Source organism: Meles meles, chromosome 2, assembly GCF_922984935.1.
Source record: "Meles meles chromosome 2, mMelMel3.1 paternal haplotype, whole genome shotgun sequence".
NCBI lineage: Eukaryota > Metazoa > Chordata > Mammalia > Carnivora > Mustelidae > Meles > Meles meles.
In genome coordinates, this window is record NC_060067.1 from 63,057,613 (window position 1) to 63,080,648 (window position 23,036).

Below are 23,036 nucleotides of genomic sequence, written 5' to 3' on the forward strand. Positions count from 1 at the left end.
TGATGTTCAGTCTCGGGATTGGCATTCTCTTTGCCCTACTCCTGCTATTCAGCGATGGGCATTTCTGCCTGGCTGCTGGCCCTGTGCCTCACACTGTCTTCCTGAACTTCACTTCTCTGTGTTGAAGAACCGCCCCCAGCTCTGCCTCTCCTCCCTGCCTCTGGCCAATGTCCACGCACCCTGACCTTCAGCCTCCAACAGGAAGGTGTTGGAAACCAGTCGTGCTCCTTCCGGAGTTTTGAAATAAACTTTCGGCTGTTATTCCTGGAGAAACTGTGCTTGCCAGTGCCGGTGCCGCAGCTCCCTGCCACAGTCCGCCGTTCCTTGGGAGCACTTGCATTTTGTAGGGAGCCGCATCTGAGTCACTGATTATTGGGACTGGTCCCCTTCGTTCCTCAGAAAGGGGTCTATTCTAGGTACACTTTCTTTCCGGAAGGTCAAACGTACGCGTGTGCTTGGGAGTGCAGCGAGGTTCCCAGAAAATGGTATTGGAGTCCAGGTAGCAGGAAAAAACACTAGCATTAAATGAGCTGACACCATCTCCAGACTCTCCCAACAATCATTGTCTCGCCTGGCCTTCAACAACCACCTACGTGATAGGTAAGACTCTGAGCTGCAGGTACGGTCTTCCCCGCTTTTAGTAAAGGCAACTCCGAGCCTCGGAGAGGTCAGGCGATTAGGGGGCTTCTTTGCCCAAGGTCCCAAAGCTAGAATGCAAACAAGTCCGGGAGTCTCGGGATTCGAACCCGACTCAAGGCCGTATCATTCACTGCTGCTTTCAAAAGAGGAAGGATTTGGAGGGTGAATAGCTGGGCTCCTTTTCTCTCTCACCCTCCATCAGTCTCTGCCGGACTTCAAGCTCCATGCGGGCAGGGAGCTACGGCGCCCTGGGCTTACACCCAGCACCGGCACACAGCGGGCGCTCGCGAACAGTCCTCCCCGGCGACATTGGAAGGAGATGGTTCCTCACTTGCCGGAGGCTCCTGAGCTTGCGGGCAACCAGGTAAAGGCCACTGCATGCAGTGAGTGTGGACGAGCTAGGTCGAGCTGGGAGCCCAGCACCCGGACCGAGACGCGTCCCCGGATCCCGCGAGCGCGGAGACCCGGGCCCAGCAGGCTCTGGCTTGGGGACCACCGGCGCCGCCAGCGCCGCAGCCGAGCCTCTGCGTCGTACTGCGCACGCGCGGCGCCGGCCCGACTCCGCCCCCCCGAGTAGGGACCTACAGCGGGCGCGGCGGAGGCGGAGGCGGTGGCGGCCTGCGGCCGGCGGTGTAGACGCCCCTTCCCGGGAGCCGGGACCCGCCGGCCGGGTGAGTGGCTGCGCCGGAGGGCGAGGGCCCCGGGTTCGCGCACGGGACAGGCGGGGCGGGCCGGGGTGCGGAGGCGGCTGCGGGGGCCGCGCGGGGTGGGGGGCGGCCTGAGGAGGCCGCGCCGGGGCGGAACGGGGCGGGCAGTCCGGGGTCGGGTCGTGCGGGCCACGATCCCCGCGTGTCGCGCGGTCGACCGGCGAGCCGCGTCGTAGCGTGAAGGCCCCCGGGGCGGGCCGGGGACAGGCAGGGGGCTCCGGGCCGGGGGCCGCCCAGACCCCGGGGCCGCGGTTGCGGCGGCATGCGGGGCCTTTGTGCCGCCGCGACCCCGCAGGCTCGCCCCCCGCGCATCAGTCGCGAGTCGCGGCAGCGGCGTGCGGGCTGCGGGGCCGCGGGTGTGGAGCCGCCGAGCCGGCCTCCTCCGCCCGCCCCCAGCGTTTTAAATGATGCATCTCCTGCGAGGATTTCTACCGGTCGCTCCGAGCAGGAAGTGTCGTCAGGAGGCCATTTTTAAAGCCTCCTGCGGGCCTGGGAGGTAAGCGTTGACGTGGTGGGACTCTCCGTCCGTAGTTGGAGGAGACCCCGCAGCCCAGCCACGGCCCGACCAGCCCCGGGAGACCACGCAGTGAGCCCCGGCGCCCGTCCCTCCCTTCCTAGCACCACGCTGTTAGATGAGGACTCGCCTTGGAGACCGTGTGCCCTCGGTGTGAGAGTGCCAACAATAAACTTGAAAACCAGACTGGCATTGTCTTTCCTTGGGAGTTGCGCGGCGTGTGCCCCGGGAAGGGCTTGTGCACGGAGGACCTGGGCACCTTCTGCCAGAGAGGGGAATCAGGGGAGGGTGGATGGTGAAGGTTTGACTTGTTCCGACGCTGATGCAGCCTTTGTGGGGCCTCCCCATCCCAGCTGTCCTTTCTCTATTGCGATCTTGGGTTGTTGGGCAGTTTCAGGCAGGGTGCGAAGGAGTGACTATTTCTTCACCGGAAAGGGAAACCAAAGGAGAGAAAGAAAGGGAACACTTAAGTTCCTTTTGTAAATGTAGCCCATTAAAATAACGCTGACTTTAAAAACTGGGATAATGAACAATTAGCCTAACGTTAAACAAGTTAAAAAGTGACATAGCACTTTGTCCTCTGTTTAAAAGTCTACAAAGCCGAACTGTAATGTGTTAGATCCTTTAAGAATTATATCTCTTGAGTTTAGAACTGAAGTCACCAAGGTTAAGACAGCCGTGGTCTCCAGGAGCTTGCTGTGCTTTTCTAGAGGAAAGGAGGAAGAATAAGAATGTATGCCTTTATCTTTATTTGAGTCAGGGATGCAAAGTTCAGCCCCTCGGTCATGTGTGTACACAATAGGAGATACTGGTGGAGGGTTCTCGAATCCCAGCACAGAGTTGTTTAGAAATCAGTGTCATATAGTCGCTTCAGAATGCCAGGAGAACCTGAGCCTGTCTTAATCGTCTGATATTGATGTTCTCTTTCACATAGGATGCACTCTTTAAAATTATTTCTTATCCTAGATATAATATAGCCTTGAAAGATAACCCTTTTGTATGTATCCAGTTTTGTTATGCTGATAACGTTCATTACGGATGCATTTTGAAAACAGACAAAGGAGGGTATTATTCCATTAAGCCTCCTTGCTGACATTATGTCAAACTAATGTATATTTTTTAAAAATTCAGTGATACCAATGTGGAAAAAAAAAAAACACAATACCAGGATCTGCCCTGGTATATTTGCCTTTAAGTAAAGAAATCTAGGCCAGTTTTTGGGCAAGAGAAAGAACAAAGAACATTTTCATGTTCATTGCCATGAAGGCTGACATTTCATTCATTCGCTCATTTATTCATTCATTCCCTCAACCGATATGTATTGAGTGCCTCCTGTGCCAAGCCCTGTGCTGTTGATGGGTAAACAAGGCCCTCAGAGTGAGGCCTCCCAGTCTTGACTGTTCTCAAGCTGCCTAGGGTAGACTGCATTTTCTTTGTTCACATATGCCAGCCCAGCTAATTGCAGTTTCCAGAAGCCATCCTTGGAATAAAGGGGGAGGGGGGGGTTCCAGAGACTGTAATCCAGATGTTTTCATCATGGAATAGGGATGGCAAGGCAGCAGAATCACCTGGAAAAAAATTGTAAACTGCGTGCCTCAGCCCAGGAAAAGAGCAGTCTGATTTAATAGGTCACCTGAGTCCTAGGAAACCTTTTCTTTTTATTTTAAGCTCCTGTGTAACCTTGCCATACATCCCTGCTTGAAAAACGTCTTGGGGGCTCATTCTCCTTATTTTCTGGAAGACAATTCCTGGGGAACCAAGGCTGCACAGACCCAGGACTTACATCCAGATGCCTGGCTTCTGCTGCACAGTATTTGCGCAGTGCTTGCAGCCTCGCAGGATCCCTGGTGTGGAAGCCTGTGCCAGGGCCTGCAGGTGTGAGGCTAGATGGGGCTTGGTGCCTGAGAAGACAAGGCCTGAAAGAAGGAATAACCTGGAACTTGCCACACTTTTGACTCATCTGCAGCTCGACAGCCCCAGGCAGAAAGTAAGAACAGTATCTGAGTGACAGCAGATGCTGTGACTTCAGTTCACAGTCTCGCACAGCCCGCTAGCAGAAAGCAAAAGAATTTTCATTAGACAGCAGCTGACCAACTCCATGACCTGGGAAAAGACACACAGCCTCTGCAGCTCTGTTATCTTAGAAGCAGCAGATAATTGAAGGTGTACTTTGAAGAATATTGAGGTAATGTATGAATGTGCCTCTGCAGGCACCTGGCACCCCATCCACCTGACTTCAGTCAAGATGCTCCAGGATTGCCAAGGCCAGCCAGCCACCGAGAGCGTCCTGATCAGATCACTGATACACCATTTACTGCTTCACTGAAACCACCCATTTACGACTGCTCTCTATCTCCCATTACACTCCTGAAAGACAGTAGCCCACAGGTATGGGGATAAAATAGTCTTGGTTTGTGTTCATTATATGCACACACTGCCAGGCATCGGTACCATGCCAGAAACAGTTACATTTCCAAGAATCTGCAAAGTGGTTACTGTCATTACATACTTTACAGAGAGTATCAGTGATGACATTTCCAAGGTCAAATGGCTAAGCAAGGGTAGGACCAGCATCCCCTTGCCCAGTCATCCCACCACCGTCCAAGGCAGTGGCCTTGCCCCCATTTCCAGCACCCTTGGCTGGGATGGGTATAAGATTATACAACGACGTAAGTAATATTCTTGCCATTCCCAAACAGTTCTGTGCACCTGTAATGTCAGGTAGTGGTTCTTAACCTTGGCTGTATATTAGATTTACCTGGAAAGCTTTCAAAACTCCCAGAGCCTCCCCGACACACAGTGGGGCCCAGGCATCATAACTTTTAAAGCTCTCCAGGTAATTCTAGTGTGCAGTAGGGTGACCATCCCAGGTACCTCCTTCAAAAATAAGTTTACCATCCTGGGGGTATTATGACAAGTGGGTCACCCTAATGCAGTCAAGGTTAATAATCACTGCTGTGGTGGAAGATACTTCTGTATTTGATTATACTTTTTATTAAACCCTTAATCCGTTTCATCTACAAAACTTGGTTTTTCTTTAAGCAAAAACGGGGGGAGGGGGGATACAAAAATATATGCGTCTTCATTTTTGTCACCTTTAGAGACCTTAAGTCCCTAGATATGTTCAGTAACACACAATTTTGTAATGTTGCTTGTAATACTACTTTGTTTTTTACCTTGTATTTTTTTAATGCTAACAAGAGCATAATTTCCCCATAACATTTCTTTTCCACATAGAGAACTGTAAGTTTGATACTTTAACACTATCATTGGTCATATTCTTTTTGTTGAAAAGTCTTCTCTTAAATTGTTAAAAAAAAAAAAAAAACTATGTAATATCTTAGTTTTCTGATATAGTCTCAGTTGAAGAGCTTCACTGTGTCAAGTCTGTCTCTAAATAACTCCTTTGTAGATGGGGCTGTGGAGGAGATCCTGGCCTCCAGCCCCCCAGCCTCCATCTGGCTGATTTGTTAAGCTAAGAGTTTCTGCTTCTCAGGAGTTTCCCGGACTCCTCTACATTCAAAGGAGTCTTACAATAACAAGTTGACTTATTTCTTAACAGAACATGTACTGTTTGTTAAGCATAAGGTTACCTGCTGTCTGCATACACCTTTTCCTTACATCAGTGTGTAAATTAGGCATTACCATTCCTACTTTACAAGTGAGAAAACTCAGGCTCAGGGGAGGTTAATAGATCCAGATTTACACAGCTATTAAGTCCAAAACCTAGCTTTTAAACCTTGATCTTGATCTCCCAAGGTCATTGTCTTTTCCACTCTTACACTTTCCCCCTGGAAAGTAAAGGAATCAATACAGCGGCTTTCTTGTCCAGCCTTCTTGTCCCATTCTGTGCCCCAAGTGGTACATTTGGTTTCAAAAGGAAATCTAGAATCCCAAAAGCTATATACTTGTCAGCAACATTTGGAAGTATTTTTTTATTTTTATTTTTTAAATTTTTGTCATTCAGGGGCCATCAATTTGCACTTCAGTCATTTCAGAGTGCAGGGTAGTTTGGCAAAAAGAAAGTAACACTTGGTGTTTTTCTTTCTTTAGAACTATGTACCCTTTCAGTTCAGTTCTGATTCTTTGTAATGGTCTGAAAGAGTTCTTGCTGAGTGAGCTACCAGCGTCTTCATAAACACCAGTTACCTGGGCAGTGGTAGCACTTTACAGGCCTAATGTTGCTAGCCCCCCACCCCACCCCCACCCCATCAGGTGTTACTGTCTACACGCTGCTGGGTACTTTGAGGTAGAATGCTTTAAAATTTTGCTAGCTGGGAAACATTTCTTAGACCAGTCTTTGCTATAACTAAGTAGACAAAAGGAACAGAAAAAAATTTTTGAGCCTCTCTGTTGCTGGCTGAGTGCTTTGTGTATGTTCTCTTGTTTGGCTTTCCTAATTACCTTTTAAATCTGAAGATCCTAAAGCCTGTTTCCTTGCCTGACAATGCACAGAGGGAATTACTTGCCTAAGGACCCCAAGACATAGGGAAAGAATCACAATTTGAACTGCAAATCTTCTGACTCCATTCCCTTTGCTCATAGTACTGCAGCTCCATCCCTGCACTGGCAGTGGATTTGGTAGAAGCCCCATGGAAGGATTCCTGGAGAGAGCGTCCTGACTCTCCTTCTCCATCCAGAAGTGATGTGGCCAGTCAACTACTACTACTTAGTTTGGGGGACATCTCAGGATCCAAAACTAGGTGTTGATGTGGGCGGCATGTATGTGATGTAATTGGCTGGCCACCTCTCACATTACCATCTAGCTTGTAAATGTCCTTGCACTTACAGGGATATTTCACAGTTCAGCTGGGCTTGGAGAGGATCAGGGAATTCAGTAACTAACTTATACATAAACCCAAGTTGTAGTGAGTACTCCTTTATATGGTTCTTGCATCTTTTCACATAAGCCACTTTGCCTCTAAGGCTAGGTGACGGTCTTGGTTCCAGAGGTAAATTGTGTTTTAGGCTATACAACCCAGTAACTGTAATTAAAATCATGATGTGAGATTCAGTGTACATTTGGGAAAAAGCAATCGTTAGGCAGTGAAGAAGCATGTATTTTAGACCCTTTGACTCTCCATGGGATTGGCTTGATTTCTTTATTTTTTTAAGAGTTTATGATGTGTAACTGACCTAAGCACTTTACATCACATTGTCACGTAATCTTCATGACGCACCTGTGACATAGGGACCGTAAACAGGAATCGGACAGTTGGCCTCAGGTCACACACCTAGAAAGGGATGGCACTGGGATTTGAATCCCTGTGCTATGATTCTGGAATCTGCAGCTTTAAATCGTGTCAATACTTACTTCTCTTTAATTCTGTTGAGCATTTGACATTTCCAGTATTTAGAAGTGTGTTGTTTCCATCTTAATGAGAACTTGTATAACCCTCATGGTTTTTGTAGGCTTTTCTTTTTAATAGGTTTTTATAGTGTCACTGACCTGGTGTCTGACAAACTTAGTCTTTTTCTCTATCCATCTGCATAGTAAACTTAAGACACCAGGCCAGGTGAGCTCAAAATCAAAAGGAAAAGGCAGCAGCAGGGAACGCTACACGGCCTCTCCCTAGGAAGAGACAAGACTCATGAAGCACATTTATGACAAACTATGCCCTCCTCTTTGGGGTGTGTCAGTCATCTTTGGCTGATGCTGTAGATAATTCTGCCTTAAAAAGCTCATTGCGTGCTGTGAAAAAAACAGACAACTTAATATTCATTGGACATTTTATTTCTTGTGTCCACGGTTAATAATACTAAGTATTTTCTGTGCTTTTGAAAGCCCTCCTAAGTTATCTTTAAAAATATATGTTTCTAGTCCTAGGAGGTCAAATGCAGAGGTTTTGGGATAGAAACATGAGTTGGAAAGGTAGGTCAACACTGAAACTGCAGTTTACTGAGCGCCCTTCCAGTGTCGGGCATGCACAGCTGTTTATCATCTCATATAAGCTTCAGTCATCAGCCCCCCCTGGGCAGTGGTTTGCCAAGAGGACCCAGCTTCCCAGGTGGTTGGACCCTGTGTGAGCCAGACAGAATGAGTTGCACGAAGAGAGTGGGTTCGTGAGCCGGTCACTCGGGTGCACCTGCAGCAACATCAAATGCACTCATGTGTGGCACCAGCGGCAAAGACATCTTACTTCTTCCCTGCCATTCACCGCATCCATTCACACCTGTCATGGGGTGCACTCAGATCTTTACCCCCCACGATTAGCCACAAGCATGGCATCTTTGTCACCTGGACTGAGGAAGTGCCAGTGTAGAAACACTGCATTATCTTGAGAATGGTTTAGAAGCCAGGAAGACACTTGGAAACAGGTGACTGTAATCCAAATGTGGCTTAGATGTCTTGCCTCCCATTAAACATATTTGCTAATCACCAGCCTCACACTTCCTACTGGCACTTGCTCCTAAGGATTCTTTAATTCAGAATAACTGGCAAGATAGTTTTATGGAGACACTTCTGAGAGGACTGCACTCCTTCAGCCTTGTAGATGGTTTGGTTCTTTCCCTGGGGACTTTCCTCCATCAGGATGCATTCCAATTCTTGCCAAGTATGTGCTCTTACCATCTAGTCTGTCTGGGATTTCAAGTTTTCGGTTTTAGGAGGAATAATGTCTACAAGTTTTAAGAGGACTTGGAAAGAAAATGGCAAAACTGCTTTCTATAAATTATGAAGAATCCCGGAGACTGGGAAAAGTGCTGGAAAACTAAAAATACACAGTTGGAATGCTGGTTTGGGTGAGTCTTCAAATGGAGGAATCTCATCTTAAGATTCTTGAGGATTTCTTAGAATTAATATGTAAGATGTTGAAGTAGTTGGTAAGCAGGTATGTGCCTGGCAAGTGAGTTACTTCTTTCCTCCCCTCTCTGCCCTCCCATCCTCCTGTCCTCTTGCCCCCTCCCTCTCTCTAGATAGTAGGATTACGGGGCTAGTAGACAGCAGATTTGATATCAGCTGGTATGCAGATCTTTGGAACAGAATTGAGAATGAAGGACTAAATGAGAGAAAAGGTGTGCAGGTTGATCACAGTTCTATCAAGAGGGATGAGGATGTTTGTAGCCCCAGAACCAGGATATAAGAAAGTTACAAGGACAGTAGTTTCATTTTCATTTAAGGGCAAATTCTCAACAACGAGAACTACGGGACAATAAAATTAGCAGCCTTAAGAGGGGAGCAGTTTTGTTTATGGCAATATTAGACCATCAGTTGCGTGATCAACTGGTGAAGATGACTTAAGGGTTTGAAATGTTGCTGGCAGTTTCTTCCAGTGATTTCTAATGCTGGCTTTTCACCACAACTCACTAGCATAGGGGTAAGTCCAGAATTGTCTGTCTCACCTATGACACTGAGACTCCTCCACATTTGGGAGCCACTGGACCAGTCCCTAACATAACCCAGTATGTTAGAGTCCCTTTTCACCCGTGCATTCTTGGAGCCATGGTTTTCTTAGCTTCTGGCCACAGATCTTGTTCCATTTTTGTTTTGTTTTATTTTGTTTTTATTTTTTTTTTAAGATTTTATTTATTTACTTGACAGAGATCACAAGTAGGCAGAGAGGCAGGTAGAGAGAGGCGGGGAAGCAGGCTCCCTGCTAAGCAGAGAGCCCAATGTGGGGCTCGATCCCAGGATCCTGGGATCATGACCTGAGCTGAAGGCAGAGGCTTTAACCCACTGAGCCACCCAGGTGCCCCTCTTGTTCTGTTTTAATGGGATGAAAATGCCCATGTAAACACATTGACAATAGCAGTATTCTCAGATGGTAGAATCCTGTGATTTCAGGGGTCAGCACTGGGAAACTGGGCTTGGAAATCATGTAGATGAATGTAGGTAAATAAGCAGGTGCGAAAGGGTGACTCGCTTGAGGAGTAGTAGAAGTTCTGCTTCTAGAAGTTCTGGTACTAGTATTGTCCCTGGGGTCTCCCTTCACTAAATTCAGTTTACAACTCTGGAAAATGAAGTGTGTGGGAGCTTCTACGAGTGACTCCTAAAACTTCCACCTGTTGTGTATGCCAGGAGTGCAGTGGGAAATGGAAGTCCTTGTCTTTGCCTATTACCAGTTTGCTAGCTGAAGGCATTTGCACATCTTGCCCTCTTCACAGTCCTCTTCCATAGGTATGTGTTCAAACACTAAAGGCAGAGGGAGCACCTTGTGACCCCACAGACCTCTGCCCACTTGCTGTCTAATTATTACATCCACATTCATGGTGCGGCAAGTCTGATTGAGTACTAAATGCCACCAGGGTTCTGCTGCATACTGGGAATTGCCTTTGAAAGGAAGTGGCTATCTTTTGCAAAAGCAAAATAGGGAAAGACAACACTGTCAAAGAAAATAAACCCTGTAGTCAAACATGGTATGTTCTTAAGTGGTCCTTTCCAAGAATGCTTTTAAAGACAGGTTTTATGCTGGATTTGAATATACAATAATTACTTCTCTTGACTCTACAGAAGGGCCTTCTGCTCCCGCAGGTTGGCCTTTCAGACTTAAGTTTGCATGGCTCTGGGCCTGTGAGCACTGTGCCAGAACAAAGCTGCTAATTCCCCCTCATACTGCTGCTCATCATTGAACAGACACTCACTGGGTATCTCTGTATGCCTCTTGACACTTAGAGAAGCACTTTGAAACTTCAGAAGTGTTCTCTTACGCTCTCGAGCATTTTAGTCATCGTGGCAGCGCTGTGGGAGAGGTTGGATAAGTGTGCTTCGTTCTAATTGCCAGATGAAAAAATTGAGGCTCAGAAGGCTTCAGTGGATTTTAGAAGGTCATAAAATAAAGGCTTTTTAGCAGATCCCCAAATAGAATTTTTTTGTTTGGCTCCAAGTTCTTCTATGTTCTGGAAAAAAGCATGTGTACTTAAACTTTTTATAACTTTGTTATAACTTTTTGTAACTTTTTATAGAAGTCATTGTCAGCATTACACCTGTTGTGGCACTTGCTGTAGGGACATTCGTGTCTCTGCCACCGCTGCCTGGGCTGCCGCCACCTCTCACCTCAGCCCCCCACACTGTCATTCCACCCTCACAGATACTTGTCCGTGCAGCGGCTGGGGGTTTGGTGGGGGTGCAAATCACAGTGGGCCAAGTCACTGTTCCAGTCTCCCCTGTTATCTGTCTCAGGGACAGGAAAAGCCACATCCTTATGACTCTGTGCTAGAGCTTTCCTTGATTGGCACCCCTATTGCCTCTGACCATGTGGACTACTCCTCCTCTTCCGTCCTCTCCTCACTCAATACCCTCTGTTCTCTACCTCCTTGCCATTCCTCAGGTGGTCCAGGCCTACATCCCACAGACCTTTGCCTTTTCTCTGCCGGAAACTCCCTTCTCCCAGACAACCCAGTCCTTGCTCCCTGGCCACCCTGAGGTCTCTGCTCAGAGGTCAGCCTAAAGGGAGGCTCTCCTGACTCTCCACACCATCCCATGCCAGCCCTGCAGCCTCATCACCTTCTTATTCCCTGGCCCCTGGCCTGGCTTTATGGCTGTATTTTTATCAATTACTCATCACCACCTAAGAAATAACTACGTTGCCTGTTTCCCCTCTCTAGACCCTCCTGATGTACGGACTGATCCTGGGTTTTGCTCACTGCTGGCTTGTAATAGACGCTCAGTAAGATGTTGATGGAATCAGTGTCTGTCTACCCAACATTGCCGGTGTATTACTGATTTCTTACATTTGTGAAAGCAAATGGAGCAAATGAGAGAACTGGGAATCCAAGCTGCCAGTGAGCTCTCAGATAGAAACAAATGAACACCAGAGTCGAAGCCCTGGCTCTCTCCACCACTGGATAATTTGTGTGTTTACAGTTGAAATAGCACCCTCCTGCACAAAGCTTTATTCAGGCTAATACGAAATTATACCAGTGAAATCGCTGGGATGCTGTCCGTGACCCCTAAAAATAACTGTCACATATCAGGGGCTCTTCTGAACAACAGCTGTGGTTTCCTTGCTGCTGGCCTGTTATGGTTGGTCTAAAGGGATGAGTTTTAGGGGGCCAAATTTAAAACTGTCTTCCATTTAGGCTTCTTATTTGCCATTTCTGTTGTATTACATTTTAATGTCAATTTATGTTTAAGAAAATATGTCAAAATTTAGCGTAAAAATCAAAGGTCATTGAAATAGAGGATGCGTGTGGAAATAGCTTAACTAAACCTTAAGTTCAAGTATTAACTGTGCTTTATGATGTTTTTTCCCCCCCTTTAGTGTTGCCTGGACTATTAGAGAATTGAGAACAATCCTATTTGGGGATCATACACTGTGGTTTATAAACAAGGATAACTAATGACGCCCCTCAGGAAGTCACTGCTTCTCCACCAGTCACGAAGTTAAATGAAGGATGGCCCCTAAGGGTTTTATCATGTGAAGTCTTCCTGAATTTTCTGGCTTTCTCTTTTTGGAAATGCAAATAAAGAAGATGAAGGATATTGGACAGCAGTTATATACCACTCAAGTGAATGATGGACATAATTCCTTGACCATGTCCCCCAAACAACCGAATGCCAATAGAGCCACTCGACCAGATAGACAAGAAGCGCAAGCTCTCTTGTGTCAAGGCTCAGAGGCAGAGGCTGCCATGATGACCATCGCTACATGTATGAAGTGCAAGAGTGTTGACAAAATCCCGCTTCAAGATTTGAAAAAGGGTACTGGGCCAAGCCAGAAGGAAGACAAATATGTTTGCTTCAGATGCAACCTCAGTGTGGCCACTTCCCATTTCCATTTTGTGAATAGTAATCCCAGTGCTACTCCTGTAGGAAATAAAGCTGAAGCCATCACCAGTTCCATCAATAACAAATTTAAGGTAAGGAACTTTAAGCCAGGCAAATACTATTGCGATAAATGTCGATTTTCCACAAAGGACCCTCTCCAGTACAAAAAGCACACGCTCCAACATGAAGAGATTAAATTCATCTGTTCTCACTGCAGCTACATTTCCTACACAAAAGGGGAGTTCCAGAGGCACCTGGTGAAACACACAGGCATATTCCCTTATCAATGTGAGTACTGCGACTATGGTGCTATTCGGAATGACTACATTGTCAAACACAGGCGCAGAGTGCATGAGAGGGCAGGGGGACGGCGACCGCCCAGAACTGTTGCCAAGCTGGAGCCAAAAAGAATCAGCACATCAAAACAAAACACAGAGCTCCTAAAATCTCCCAATCCAAGGACTGCACTTCAAAATAAGTTGTCAGATCAACTCTCAAGGTTCTCCCTCCATACAAATAAAGACAAAATGCACAATATCATGTTGTTGCCAGAATCAAAGGAATACCAAAAAGATGTAGTATGTATTCCAAATAAAGTGACCCTGATGGAGACAAACGAAGGCAGTCTGTTTGAAAACAAAAGCGTGGAGGTGGAAGTGTTGTCCCCAGCGAAAGAGCCCGTCCAGCCAGGAATGCCATTGACAGTGGTGGCACCAGCAGAACTTGTGGTCCCTGCCAACTGCTTGGCCCAGCTGATCGATGTGAAGGTCGTCAATGGGACCCAGCAGCTTGTCCTGAAACTGTTTCCTCTGGAAGAAAGTAACCGCCCTGAAGCTGGTGGGGGTGAAGGGGGTAATTCTGAGCATATGATTAAAGAGAAGGGTTCGGCTGAACCAGAAAAAATGGTTTCTGCAAGCCAAACAAAGTCACTGGTGATTGAAGGGAATGTTGGAAAACTGGCAGGCACTGATCATCTTCAATCGTCAGTTCAGAAACAACTTAGAAATGTGAAGTGGGTCAGGTCTTATGATTTTTTCATGTCAAATTCTAGTGTGCACAATCGTGAGTCACTTCTCTACCCAGATAGAGCTGAGGACTTCCAGAAAAAAAGTAGTATCTATCCACATAGACCAGCTCTTCCTTCTCTCTCTTTAAGAGGTCATTCTCCAGCATCTATAGTAAAAAACAGTGTTTTCCACAGTTTCAGAGCTGCATCAAACCCTTTTCCATATAAAGCTGCTGTTTCTTTTGCTGAAGATGGAAGGAACTCACTTGGTGACTCACAGCAGTTATATCCCCTGGCTGTGTCACCTGCAACCATGTCCTTCTCTGGAGAAAAGGGCTTGTTGCCTGTAAGTCCAAGTAACTTGGAATCTAGACATGAGATCAGTATTCCTATAAAAATGGTTCCCTCTCATAGGAAGTTGAAAGACAAGCAGACCGAGGAACACAAGGCAGTTTCAAGCACAGGCCAGATTTCTTCCCAACATAAAAGCGAGTATTTACACGTAAATATACCAGGAGAAGATAGAATCAGGTCTCAGCCGCCTGTGGAGGAGCCTTTAGAATTAAAGAATCCTGAAAGGACTAAGGACTCTTTCGATGGTCCAGTCATCTCGTCAGTATTTTCTCTGAGCTCTGGGTCTGAAAACGTCCCTGAGGGCGTTAAGTGGAATAGTTCAACGTCCAAAATAAAGTCAATTGAACTCTTGCGCAGAAAGATAGCTCAGTTAATTGAATCCTGTGGCAAGCCGTCATCTTTGTCTGCAAATAACGCACATCGCCGTTCTGTAGGGCAGGCCTCGAAGGGAACTTCGCAAGCTGCTTCTGAAGGTATTCATGAAATTAACGTGTCATTTGCCGGCACTGGCTATTCCACAGGTGCACTCCCAAAACCTCAGGATGATGGTGGTATCAGTGGGCCACTCACTCCTCAGCAAATATATCCACAGTTTATAGAAGGCAGCAGTGGGAAAACAGAAAGCAGAGTGACCAGGAAGGCCCATGTTACTACTCCAGTATTGATCCCCAAAGGGGCTGTGTTGAGGGTTCTTAATTCTTCTGAGGACACCCACATTATAGAGGCAACGTGTGAAGCACCGGTCAGCATACCTCGCCATGAGACCCAGTTAATAAAACCCATTCCGTTCTGCCCAGTGAGACAGACAGACTCAGACTTACCGTCTTTGACAAGTGAAAGTGGGCCCATAGATATGTCCCAAAATCTTGATATACCTCTTCGGCCAAAACCAAGAAAAGAGAGTGCTTTTTGTGGCACCATGCCTAAAAAAACTGGCCCCCTACACGGTCAGCAAGGAAGCAGTGAACTGAGTAAGCACGGCAAACTGCTTTCCAGAAGTCTTCCTATAAGTAAAAACAAAACCAAACAAGTGAATTCATCCAAGAAGAAAAGCAAAATCCAGGCTGATCCCAGCCGCTATCTCAAGGATCCTTCAATTTTTCAGGTTGCAAGACAGCTTCGACTGATTGCCGCTAAGCCAGACCAGTTGATTAAATGCCCCCGTCGGAACCAGCCCGTCATCGTGTTAAACCATCCTGATGTTGACTCTCCAGAAGTCACCAACGTGATGAAGGTAATCAATAAGTACAAAGGCAATGTCCTCAAAGTCGTCCTATCAGAGAGGACTAGGTGTCAGTTAGGCATCAGACGGCATCATGTTCGCCTGACGTACCAGAACGCAGAAGAGGCCAATCAGATAAAAAGGCAAATGATGTTGAAAATGAAACTTAAGAAGGTGCATAAAAACAACTACCAGGTGGTGGATTCCTTGCCTGATGACTCATCGCAGTGTATATTTAAGTGCTGGTTTTGTGGGCGGCTTTATGAAGACCAGGAAGAGTGGATGAGTCACGGCCAGCGGCATTTGATAGAGGCAACTAGAGATTGGGATGTTCTTTCTTCCAAGGGCAAATAAGTAAAAAATGGTCTTTGAAGCAAATTGGTTTTCTTACTTTTAGTTTATTCTAGTTTGTTTGTTTTTCCCCTCCCTCCCTGGCTCAGTGGGAGAAATGCAGATTGTAGGAATGGGAGGATCATTCATTCTTCGGAAACCTTGTGAGAATGTTGAGAGCCAGGAGTCTTAACCTGAGATGACTGACCGGACCTTGGCAGGTGTTTGTAGCCCCCGGAATCGTATGCACAGATCTATGTACGTGTGTTTTTCTGGAGAGAAGTGAAACTTCCAGATTTCCAGTTGAGATCTGAGATGTCTTTGTTTAGCACCCCTTTTTCTGAGTAGAAACAAATCTGGTGATCTGTTCAGGGGGGGATGTTTAGGGTGTTCTACACTATGCTCTTTATTCAAAATGCTACTGAGGAATGAAACCCATATCTTGGTGTACACATCCATTTTTCTCTGCACTAACTCGTGCTGAATATTTGATACATAATGGAAATCATACTTTCTACTTCGTTATCTTAAATTGGCTTATAGAAAAGTGGCTCTTCCTTGAAATTCCTCACCCACTGGGCAGTACTCAGAAGTGTTGTCTCTAGCACAGAGCATAAGCTTTGCTTGCCCACTTGAAAGAATGATGGTAAGGGTTTGCCTGAATTTATTACTTCAGCAGTAGACTTTCGGGGAGGAAAGAAACATTTTCAAAGCTTTGCTTTCTTTTTAAATGTCCTGATTTGTGACAGCTGGGGAGGGATTGTGCCTTTTAAAAAAAAGAAGAAAAACAATGGTCACAGAGGTAAAATATCCAAAATTAAGGCTCCTGTGTGCCCTTACCATCCTCACAAACGTAACTAGTTTAAAATGTGAATGAACAGGCTTCTTACGACATAGGTAAAACTTGGGAAGACAGTTCAAGGTAGGACTGTGAAGAGAGTTATGACTTTATCGTGATCACTGGTTTCCTTTGAGAACTCTCAGACCAGGGCGAAGGCTGCGTGCACTTTCTCCACCACTTAGGATCTCAGACACTGCCCCTACCCCCGGCCCCCAGCTCAGAGCCTGCTCTTCTTCTGCCAGTTTTCTGAACAGGCTCTCCTGTGGAGTGAGACACTTCCCTGCTCACTTCCTGTCCCCTTTCTTTTGTGCCTTTGAGGCCCATTAAGGCTTTCCCTCATGAAAATCAACAAAATAGAAACATCCCACCATCTTCGTTGAGGTTACAGAAACACTATTCCTGGTTTTCACTGATAGTCACAGTCGGCTTCTAACTTCTCTTTTCCACAGTCTGTTCTCTCAATTGCTCACGTTTCCCAGGTAGTAACTTCCGAGAACCCCTTCTTCCCTCTCCACCGATAGACACCAGCACCACTGCTGGTCCACAGGACACCTTGTGTGTGTTAGGAAAAACTTCCGCACCTTTACCACCTCGTGGGCAGATTGGTGGCCTGGCAGAGGGAGCTCGGGCTGGATTTCGTCCTCACTTGCCCACTCCACTAGGCAACAACCATCACGCAGAACATACCCACACACCCGGCACAGCCACAAGGTGGCTCCAGCTCTGTTTTCCTTCCCCCATTAAGACTGCTCCATCCTTAGGGAATTCGTTAGTGCAGTGAATGGAACTGGGGGCCGTTATAACTGAAAAAACCTTGAGTGAGATTTCCATTGCACTGGTTAGTTGGAACTTTGTGTTTGTTTTGTTTTTTTTTTTGTTTTTACATGCGTGAAAGTCTTAGACTATCTACCGATAGGTGGAATTGTAATTCTTTGCAGTTGGTTCTCATTACAGATAATCAACATCTCTTATGTCTAATTGAATGCATGATCATTAAGTTGGCTAATTGGTTAATTTTTATTGAAATTTAAAACTTGGGTTTTTTAGATGTGTATATATGCATGTGTGTACACATATAAATATTTTTTACCATATGAAAACCAGTAGCTAATTTTCTGATTTCCTATTTTATAATGAAATTATGTGGGCTGGAAAAATAGACATTTTATATTCTAGAAATTATTTTGGAAGCACATTTTTATAATGGTGTGATCTCATTTTTAAGAAAATGAAAGCACAAGTAAGTGATGAGTCTGGTTTATATGAACAAACAGGAGTAGAAACCCCTGAGGATCATTCTGTTGCAGTATTTCATCCCTGCGCATTTCTAGTTGGTGCTTTCCAGGAACTGGATCCCGCATACCACTTCACCACATAGAGGAGAACGCTGCAATGTGAGCCGTGTGTAGATGTGTGCCCTGCCGGCAGAATGGAAGGCTCCTAACATACTGAGAAGAAAAGGCTGTGATTTTTTATTTTTTGTTTTTTCTCCTTCTATACCTCACTGCTTCGTAGCATCTTTCTTGAGAGGCTAGAGCATGACCTTTCAGGAAAAGTGACCATGAATCAGGTCAGAGTGTTGTGTCAACATGAAATATTTATACTTTGCAGCATCAACCGTTTTTCAAGTATTACCTAAAACTGAGCTTATGTACTTGTATGGAGCTAAATTTTTATGAGTAGACTACGCAGCAAAGTTTTTTTTTTTTGGAGATTTCCAGAGCTACAACACTTTTTTGAGGAATCAAGAAGGCTCCTGAAAGTCATAAAAAATGAGAAAGCAAAACATGTCTGTTCTCCCTATATGAAGAACTTTACGAAATAGCTTGTTAACGTGTAGGTAAATGTCAGGAAACATTTCTAACAAAATTGAACAAGGTAGGATTAGAACCATGTTGAGTATTTACATACTCCTACCTTGATTTTGAAGGACCTATACTCGCTAAATTTTATTAATAGTACTTACTAATAAAATTTCACACTTATTTCTTAGAGTTTCTTACTTTTGGGGGCCAGAAGTGAGATGATCTTGTTATAGTTATGACAGAGTGAAAATTAAAAAAAAAAAAACAACTCATAGTCTCATAGATAATATTTTGCCCAAATTTTTATCCCCTCCCCAAAACATTTTGTGAGCCCTACTGTGGGCCAAATGCTGTTTGTTAAACTAACCTGAACACAGTATATTAACCCCCAAAAGCTCCACCCCTCTTTCTTTATGATCTACTAGGTGTAAACACATACCTGGAAACAAAGATGTGGTGTTGCTTGGCCTTTGGAATAATTTTTGAATCTATAAATGTCAATATGAGCAGAAAACAAAACATTGACACGTTTTAAGCATTATTGTAAGTCTTGTGTGAACAGTTTGTCTGCTGCTCTGGTTTTGAAACACTTTTGTATATAGATATAGAAGTTGGCGTAAATTTTGTTAAATAAAGCAACTGTAAAATGTTCTCTGTCCTTTCATTTCAGTGTTCAGGGGGCTATTCATGACATAGCCTATCTTGTGGGATAGGTCTCTGAAACATGGAAAGGTGTCCTATACAGCACAGGTCCCTTGAGTTCCAGAGGGTATATTTTGAACTCAATGCACTGCTGGCTAGCCATGCATACTCTGAAATGACACCAGGTCCCTTTTTTTCTTTTGCTCTGCCTTAAAGTCACAAGAGGTGCTGGTTTGGGCAGCAGTAACAATTTTCATCTCATGGTCTGTAGCCTGGTCAGAGATGGTATGTGGCCACTGCACCTGCCTCTCAGCTGGGAGGGGTCTGGGGTGGGAGAGCTCCCAAGTGGTTGATGAGCCTTCGGAACATGTGGGCAGCTGCACTGTGCCACCGTCTGTCCAAACATCCTCTCATCTGGTTCCAGGCATACCTGGGAGGAAAGAGGATGAGGATGTTCAGGGCAGGGGTGGGGAGGGGAGGTTCCCACATTTCATTACAAGAAGTCAAAAAGGGAAAAGGAGAAATGGACTTGAGTTTTGGCAGATCCTGAGGAAAACTAAGAGATGTGAGTTGCTTAAATTCAGCAGTTTGCTGTTCTCATTCGTTAGCTGAGAGGAGTTGTCATCCTCCATCCTATAGACTTAGTCCAATAAGTTGTTGCCTTTGGTTATTTGGGGGAAGTGGAAATCAAGGCGGTGGAAGCCTCAAGGGGGGTTTACATTGGGTGTGGATGGCCAGAGGGGGCTGCGGAGTGAACAGAGAAGGGGCCTGAGCAGAAGCTGATGTCCAGGCCAGAAAGCAAGGGAGGGGCAGTCGCTAAGCCACATTTTATTGTGAAGGAACCTCGAGCTCCAGAAAGACGAACATTTACATGAAGCTGAGCGAAGTCATGGGCAAGCTGGGGTTTTAGGAGGAAGCTCCAGGCAGCTGAAAATCTTTTTGCTTTGTAACATGCGTAGAGCCCTTGGCTGCCACCAATTACACTCAATATGAACTGACTTCTTGAGAGTCTAACAGGGGTCAGAGCCCTTAGCTGGAGCGAGATAGTGTTCTGGGGAATGTGTACTTCATCTAGGATGGTGCTGTCCAGTAGGGATATAATGTCAGCCACATATGGAATCTGAGCTTTCTGGTAGCCACATTTAGGAGAATAAAAAGAGTGGGTGATGTTAAATGTTTTATTCGACCCAATACATCTAAAATACTGAAACATTTTCGGTAAAAATAAAATGGAGGTATTTCGTGTATATAAGCACACACATGTGGACAAATATACTGCTTAAAACACAATCTTTAGGGGCGCCTGGGTGGCTCAGTGTGTTAAAGCCTCTGCCTTCGGCTCAGGTCATGATCCTAGGGTCCTGGGATGGAGCCCGGTATCAGGCTCTCTGCTCCCTGGGGAGCCTGCTTCCCTTCCTCCCTCTCTGCCTGTCTGTCTACTTGTGGTCTCTGTCAAATAAATAAATAAAATCTTTAAAAAAACACACACACATAATCTTTAGAAACCTGGGTATTATGGAGGGCACACATTGCATGGAGCACTGAGTGTGGTGCAAAAACAATGAATTCTGTTACGCTGAAAAGAAATTAAAAAAAGAAAAAAGAAAAAGAAACCTGGTATATATCTTCAACTTACAAGAGGTTTAAATTTTAATGCTAAATTTTCATTTATAATGAGATGTCATCTCACCAAAGCACTTCAGCTGTGTTTAGTGGCAAGATTTTTAACAGCTTCCATTTTTCTATTGAAATGAGAAATTCGGTTTTTCAGGCACCCTAGCCACACCAGATGTTTACTACCCACGTGTGTCCAGTGTTTACGCATTGAACCACCTAGGACTGAGTAAATCATACTGTGTTGTAAATATCAGCTTGGTTGTCTGGGCTCCTTGACAGGAAGAAGTGGGTTTTATTTATCCACGTATCTCTAAAACTAGGGTAGGCCAGGCGAGGTCCCACTAACTCACATTAATGATATGCCCACTCTGTGCCAGATTCACATTCATGCCCTGCCCTTCTATCCCTAGACCTGTACCTACCTTAGAGAAATGGTTGCACATGTGACTTTTTAAGGTCAATTAACATTTATTTTGCAGCCTTAGCTTGTCAACCAAACAAGAATTTATTTCTCATTGACACTGCACCCACCATGCCAGGGAGGGGGGTCCCATCTTGTAGCAGCACAATTCCAACCATTTGGGCTCCTTCCTTGGTGTGACAGCAAGAGGAGAGGATCTTATACAAGTGGGAAACAACACACAGAACTTGGGCTCATGAACTGCCGCCCCAGCAGTGGTCACAAAACCTCCCCAAGGGGCAATGCCATCCCACTGCCTCTGTGTGCAGAACAGCATACTGACCACTAGTGACATCTAACACAGTGGGCCACAGGCTGAGTGCTGCTGGAGGGGCATGGATGGCAATTGCCCTGTGTGGAAAGCAACTCATTAACCTGATAGTTGTGAAATGGTAACCGCCGGCTAAGGCGGGTTGAAGATATGGAGAAAGAGGAACTTCAACCTGTATTTGGCAATGTCTAAGCTTGAAGAAGCAATGTACTGTTTTCATTTGCATTGCCCTGATTCCTAGTGAGATGTATATATTTTGTAAGTATTTCTTGGACATTCTCGTTTTCTGTGCATAGGCTACTGGTATTCCTTGTCCGTTTTTGCTATTGAATTATTCATTTTAAACTTTTTTTTTAAAGATTTATTTATTTATTTATTTGACAGACAGAGATCACAAGTAGGCAGAGAGGCAGGCAGAAAGAGAGAGAGGGAAGCAAGCTCCCCTCTGAGCAGAGAGCCCGATAGGGAGCTCAATCCCTGGACTCTGAGACCATGACCTGAGCCAAAAGCAGAGGATTAACCCACTGAGCCACCCAGGTGCCCCTATTTTAAACTTTTAAAAGGAAATATAGACCCTATTAAAAATCCATAAAGAAACATTTTTTTTTTCCCCTTTGGGTTTGTTGTTTTTGTACTTTATTTTAGAAATCTCTCCCTAGGGGCGCCTGGGTGGCTCAGTGGGTTAAAGCCTCTGCCTTCGGCTCGGGTCATGATCCCAGGATCCTGGGATCGAGCCCCACGTCAGGCTCTCTGCTCAGCAGGAGGCCTGCTTCCCCCTCTCTCTCTTCCTGCCTCTCTGCCTACTTGTGATCTCTCTCTCTCTCACTGTCAAATAAATAAATAAAATAAAATCTTAAAAAAAAAAAAGAAAAAAAAAAAAGAAATCTCTCCCTACCTTGACATCAAAAAAGAAGGCTTTTTGTATTAAATGTAATATTAAAAATAAACTTCCATACAACAGTGAACACTATAACAAAACACAAACTGTCAGATAAAGGCTTTGTACAAGTCTTTTCCAAAAGGATCTGGGTCCCAATCTTTTTACATGTCAGTTCCGGGTGAATTACTCAGTTGTCCTAACCCTCATTATGGCAGAGTCTGCTTTTATCCCTGTGTGGGACACTACCTCCATATACCCAGGTTCCGTATTTGTGTGGATCTATGGTTGGGTCTCTGTGTTGCTGCATTACACTATTCATTGTGATTCTTTTTCAAAGTTAATTCTATTTGTTGAATGAATAAACATGAATTTCAAAGTTAATTCTAATAGGATAGTTTACCATTGACAGAGGTATATATGAAGTGCAGACACTTTCCTTGCCAGATATTAGAAAGCTGTATAATGACCTTGGTTATTCTTGGCTCTTTGCTGTCCATATGCATTTGAAAATCAGCCTGTCAATCCCTCTTGAGATTTTGATTGAAAGAGCGTTGAATTTACAGATGCATTTGAAGAATATTTCCATCAGTGGGAACATGTTATTACCATTTAGTCTGCTAATTGATTTGAAAACGTAATAGAAATAAAGTTGTGCTGGACCAATGTTTTATAATTTATTCCCTTTTGGGGAGGGGGGAAGATTTCATTCATAGTAACAATAAAAACTCTAGGTTGCATAATCAATTAAAACCATGAGGAAGGAAGGAAGAGAAATTTTAGACCACCATATCACTTGCAATCAGAGTAGCAAAATTGCCAAGTGCAAATTCAATATTTTAAAAATCAGTGGAATTTCTACACATCGGCATGGAAATAGCTCTCATAGGAATGTTCCTATTACCTCCACTATTCAATAGTTTAAGAAATGTCCTAACTAATGTATATGAAATTAAAAATTAAAATGTGTCTCTTTGTATTTTCTATGTGAGCAAAAGCTTAGAGTTTGAAAGAAAGAAATATCGGAAGAGACAAATTTTCCATAG

The 23,036-nt window shown here is 45.0% G+C and overlaps 1 protein-coding gene across 3 annotated transcripts; it reads left to right on the forward strand.

Annotated features, from left to right (window-relative positions):
- Positions 1–287: 287 nt before the first annotated feature.
- Positions 288–18,775, forward strand: ZNF518B (zinc finger protein 518B). Of its 3 annotated transcripts, XM_045997608.1 has the most exons (3): positions 1,222–1,310; positions 4,071–4,248; positions 12,060–18,775. In XM_045997608.1, exon 3 carries the CDS (start codon positions 12,256–12,258, stop codon positions 15,499–15,501), a length of 3,246 nt encoding a protein of 1,081 aa, XP_045853564.1. In that variant the 5' UTR covers positions 1,222–1,310; positions 4,071–4,248; positions 12,060–12,255; the 3' UTR covers positions 15,502–18,775. The 3 variants fall into 3 exon arrangements, with proteins under 3 accessions (XP_045853561.1, XP_045853564.1, XP_045853562.1); XM_045997605.1 differs by lacking the exons at positions 1,222–1,310; positions 4,071–4,248 and adding an exon at positions 288–600; XM_045997606.1 differs by lacking the exon at positions 4,071–4,248 and having other exon boundaries at positions 1,236–1,310.
- Positions 18,776–23,036: the final 4,261 nt, after the last annotated feature.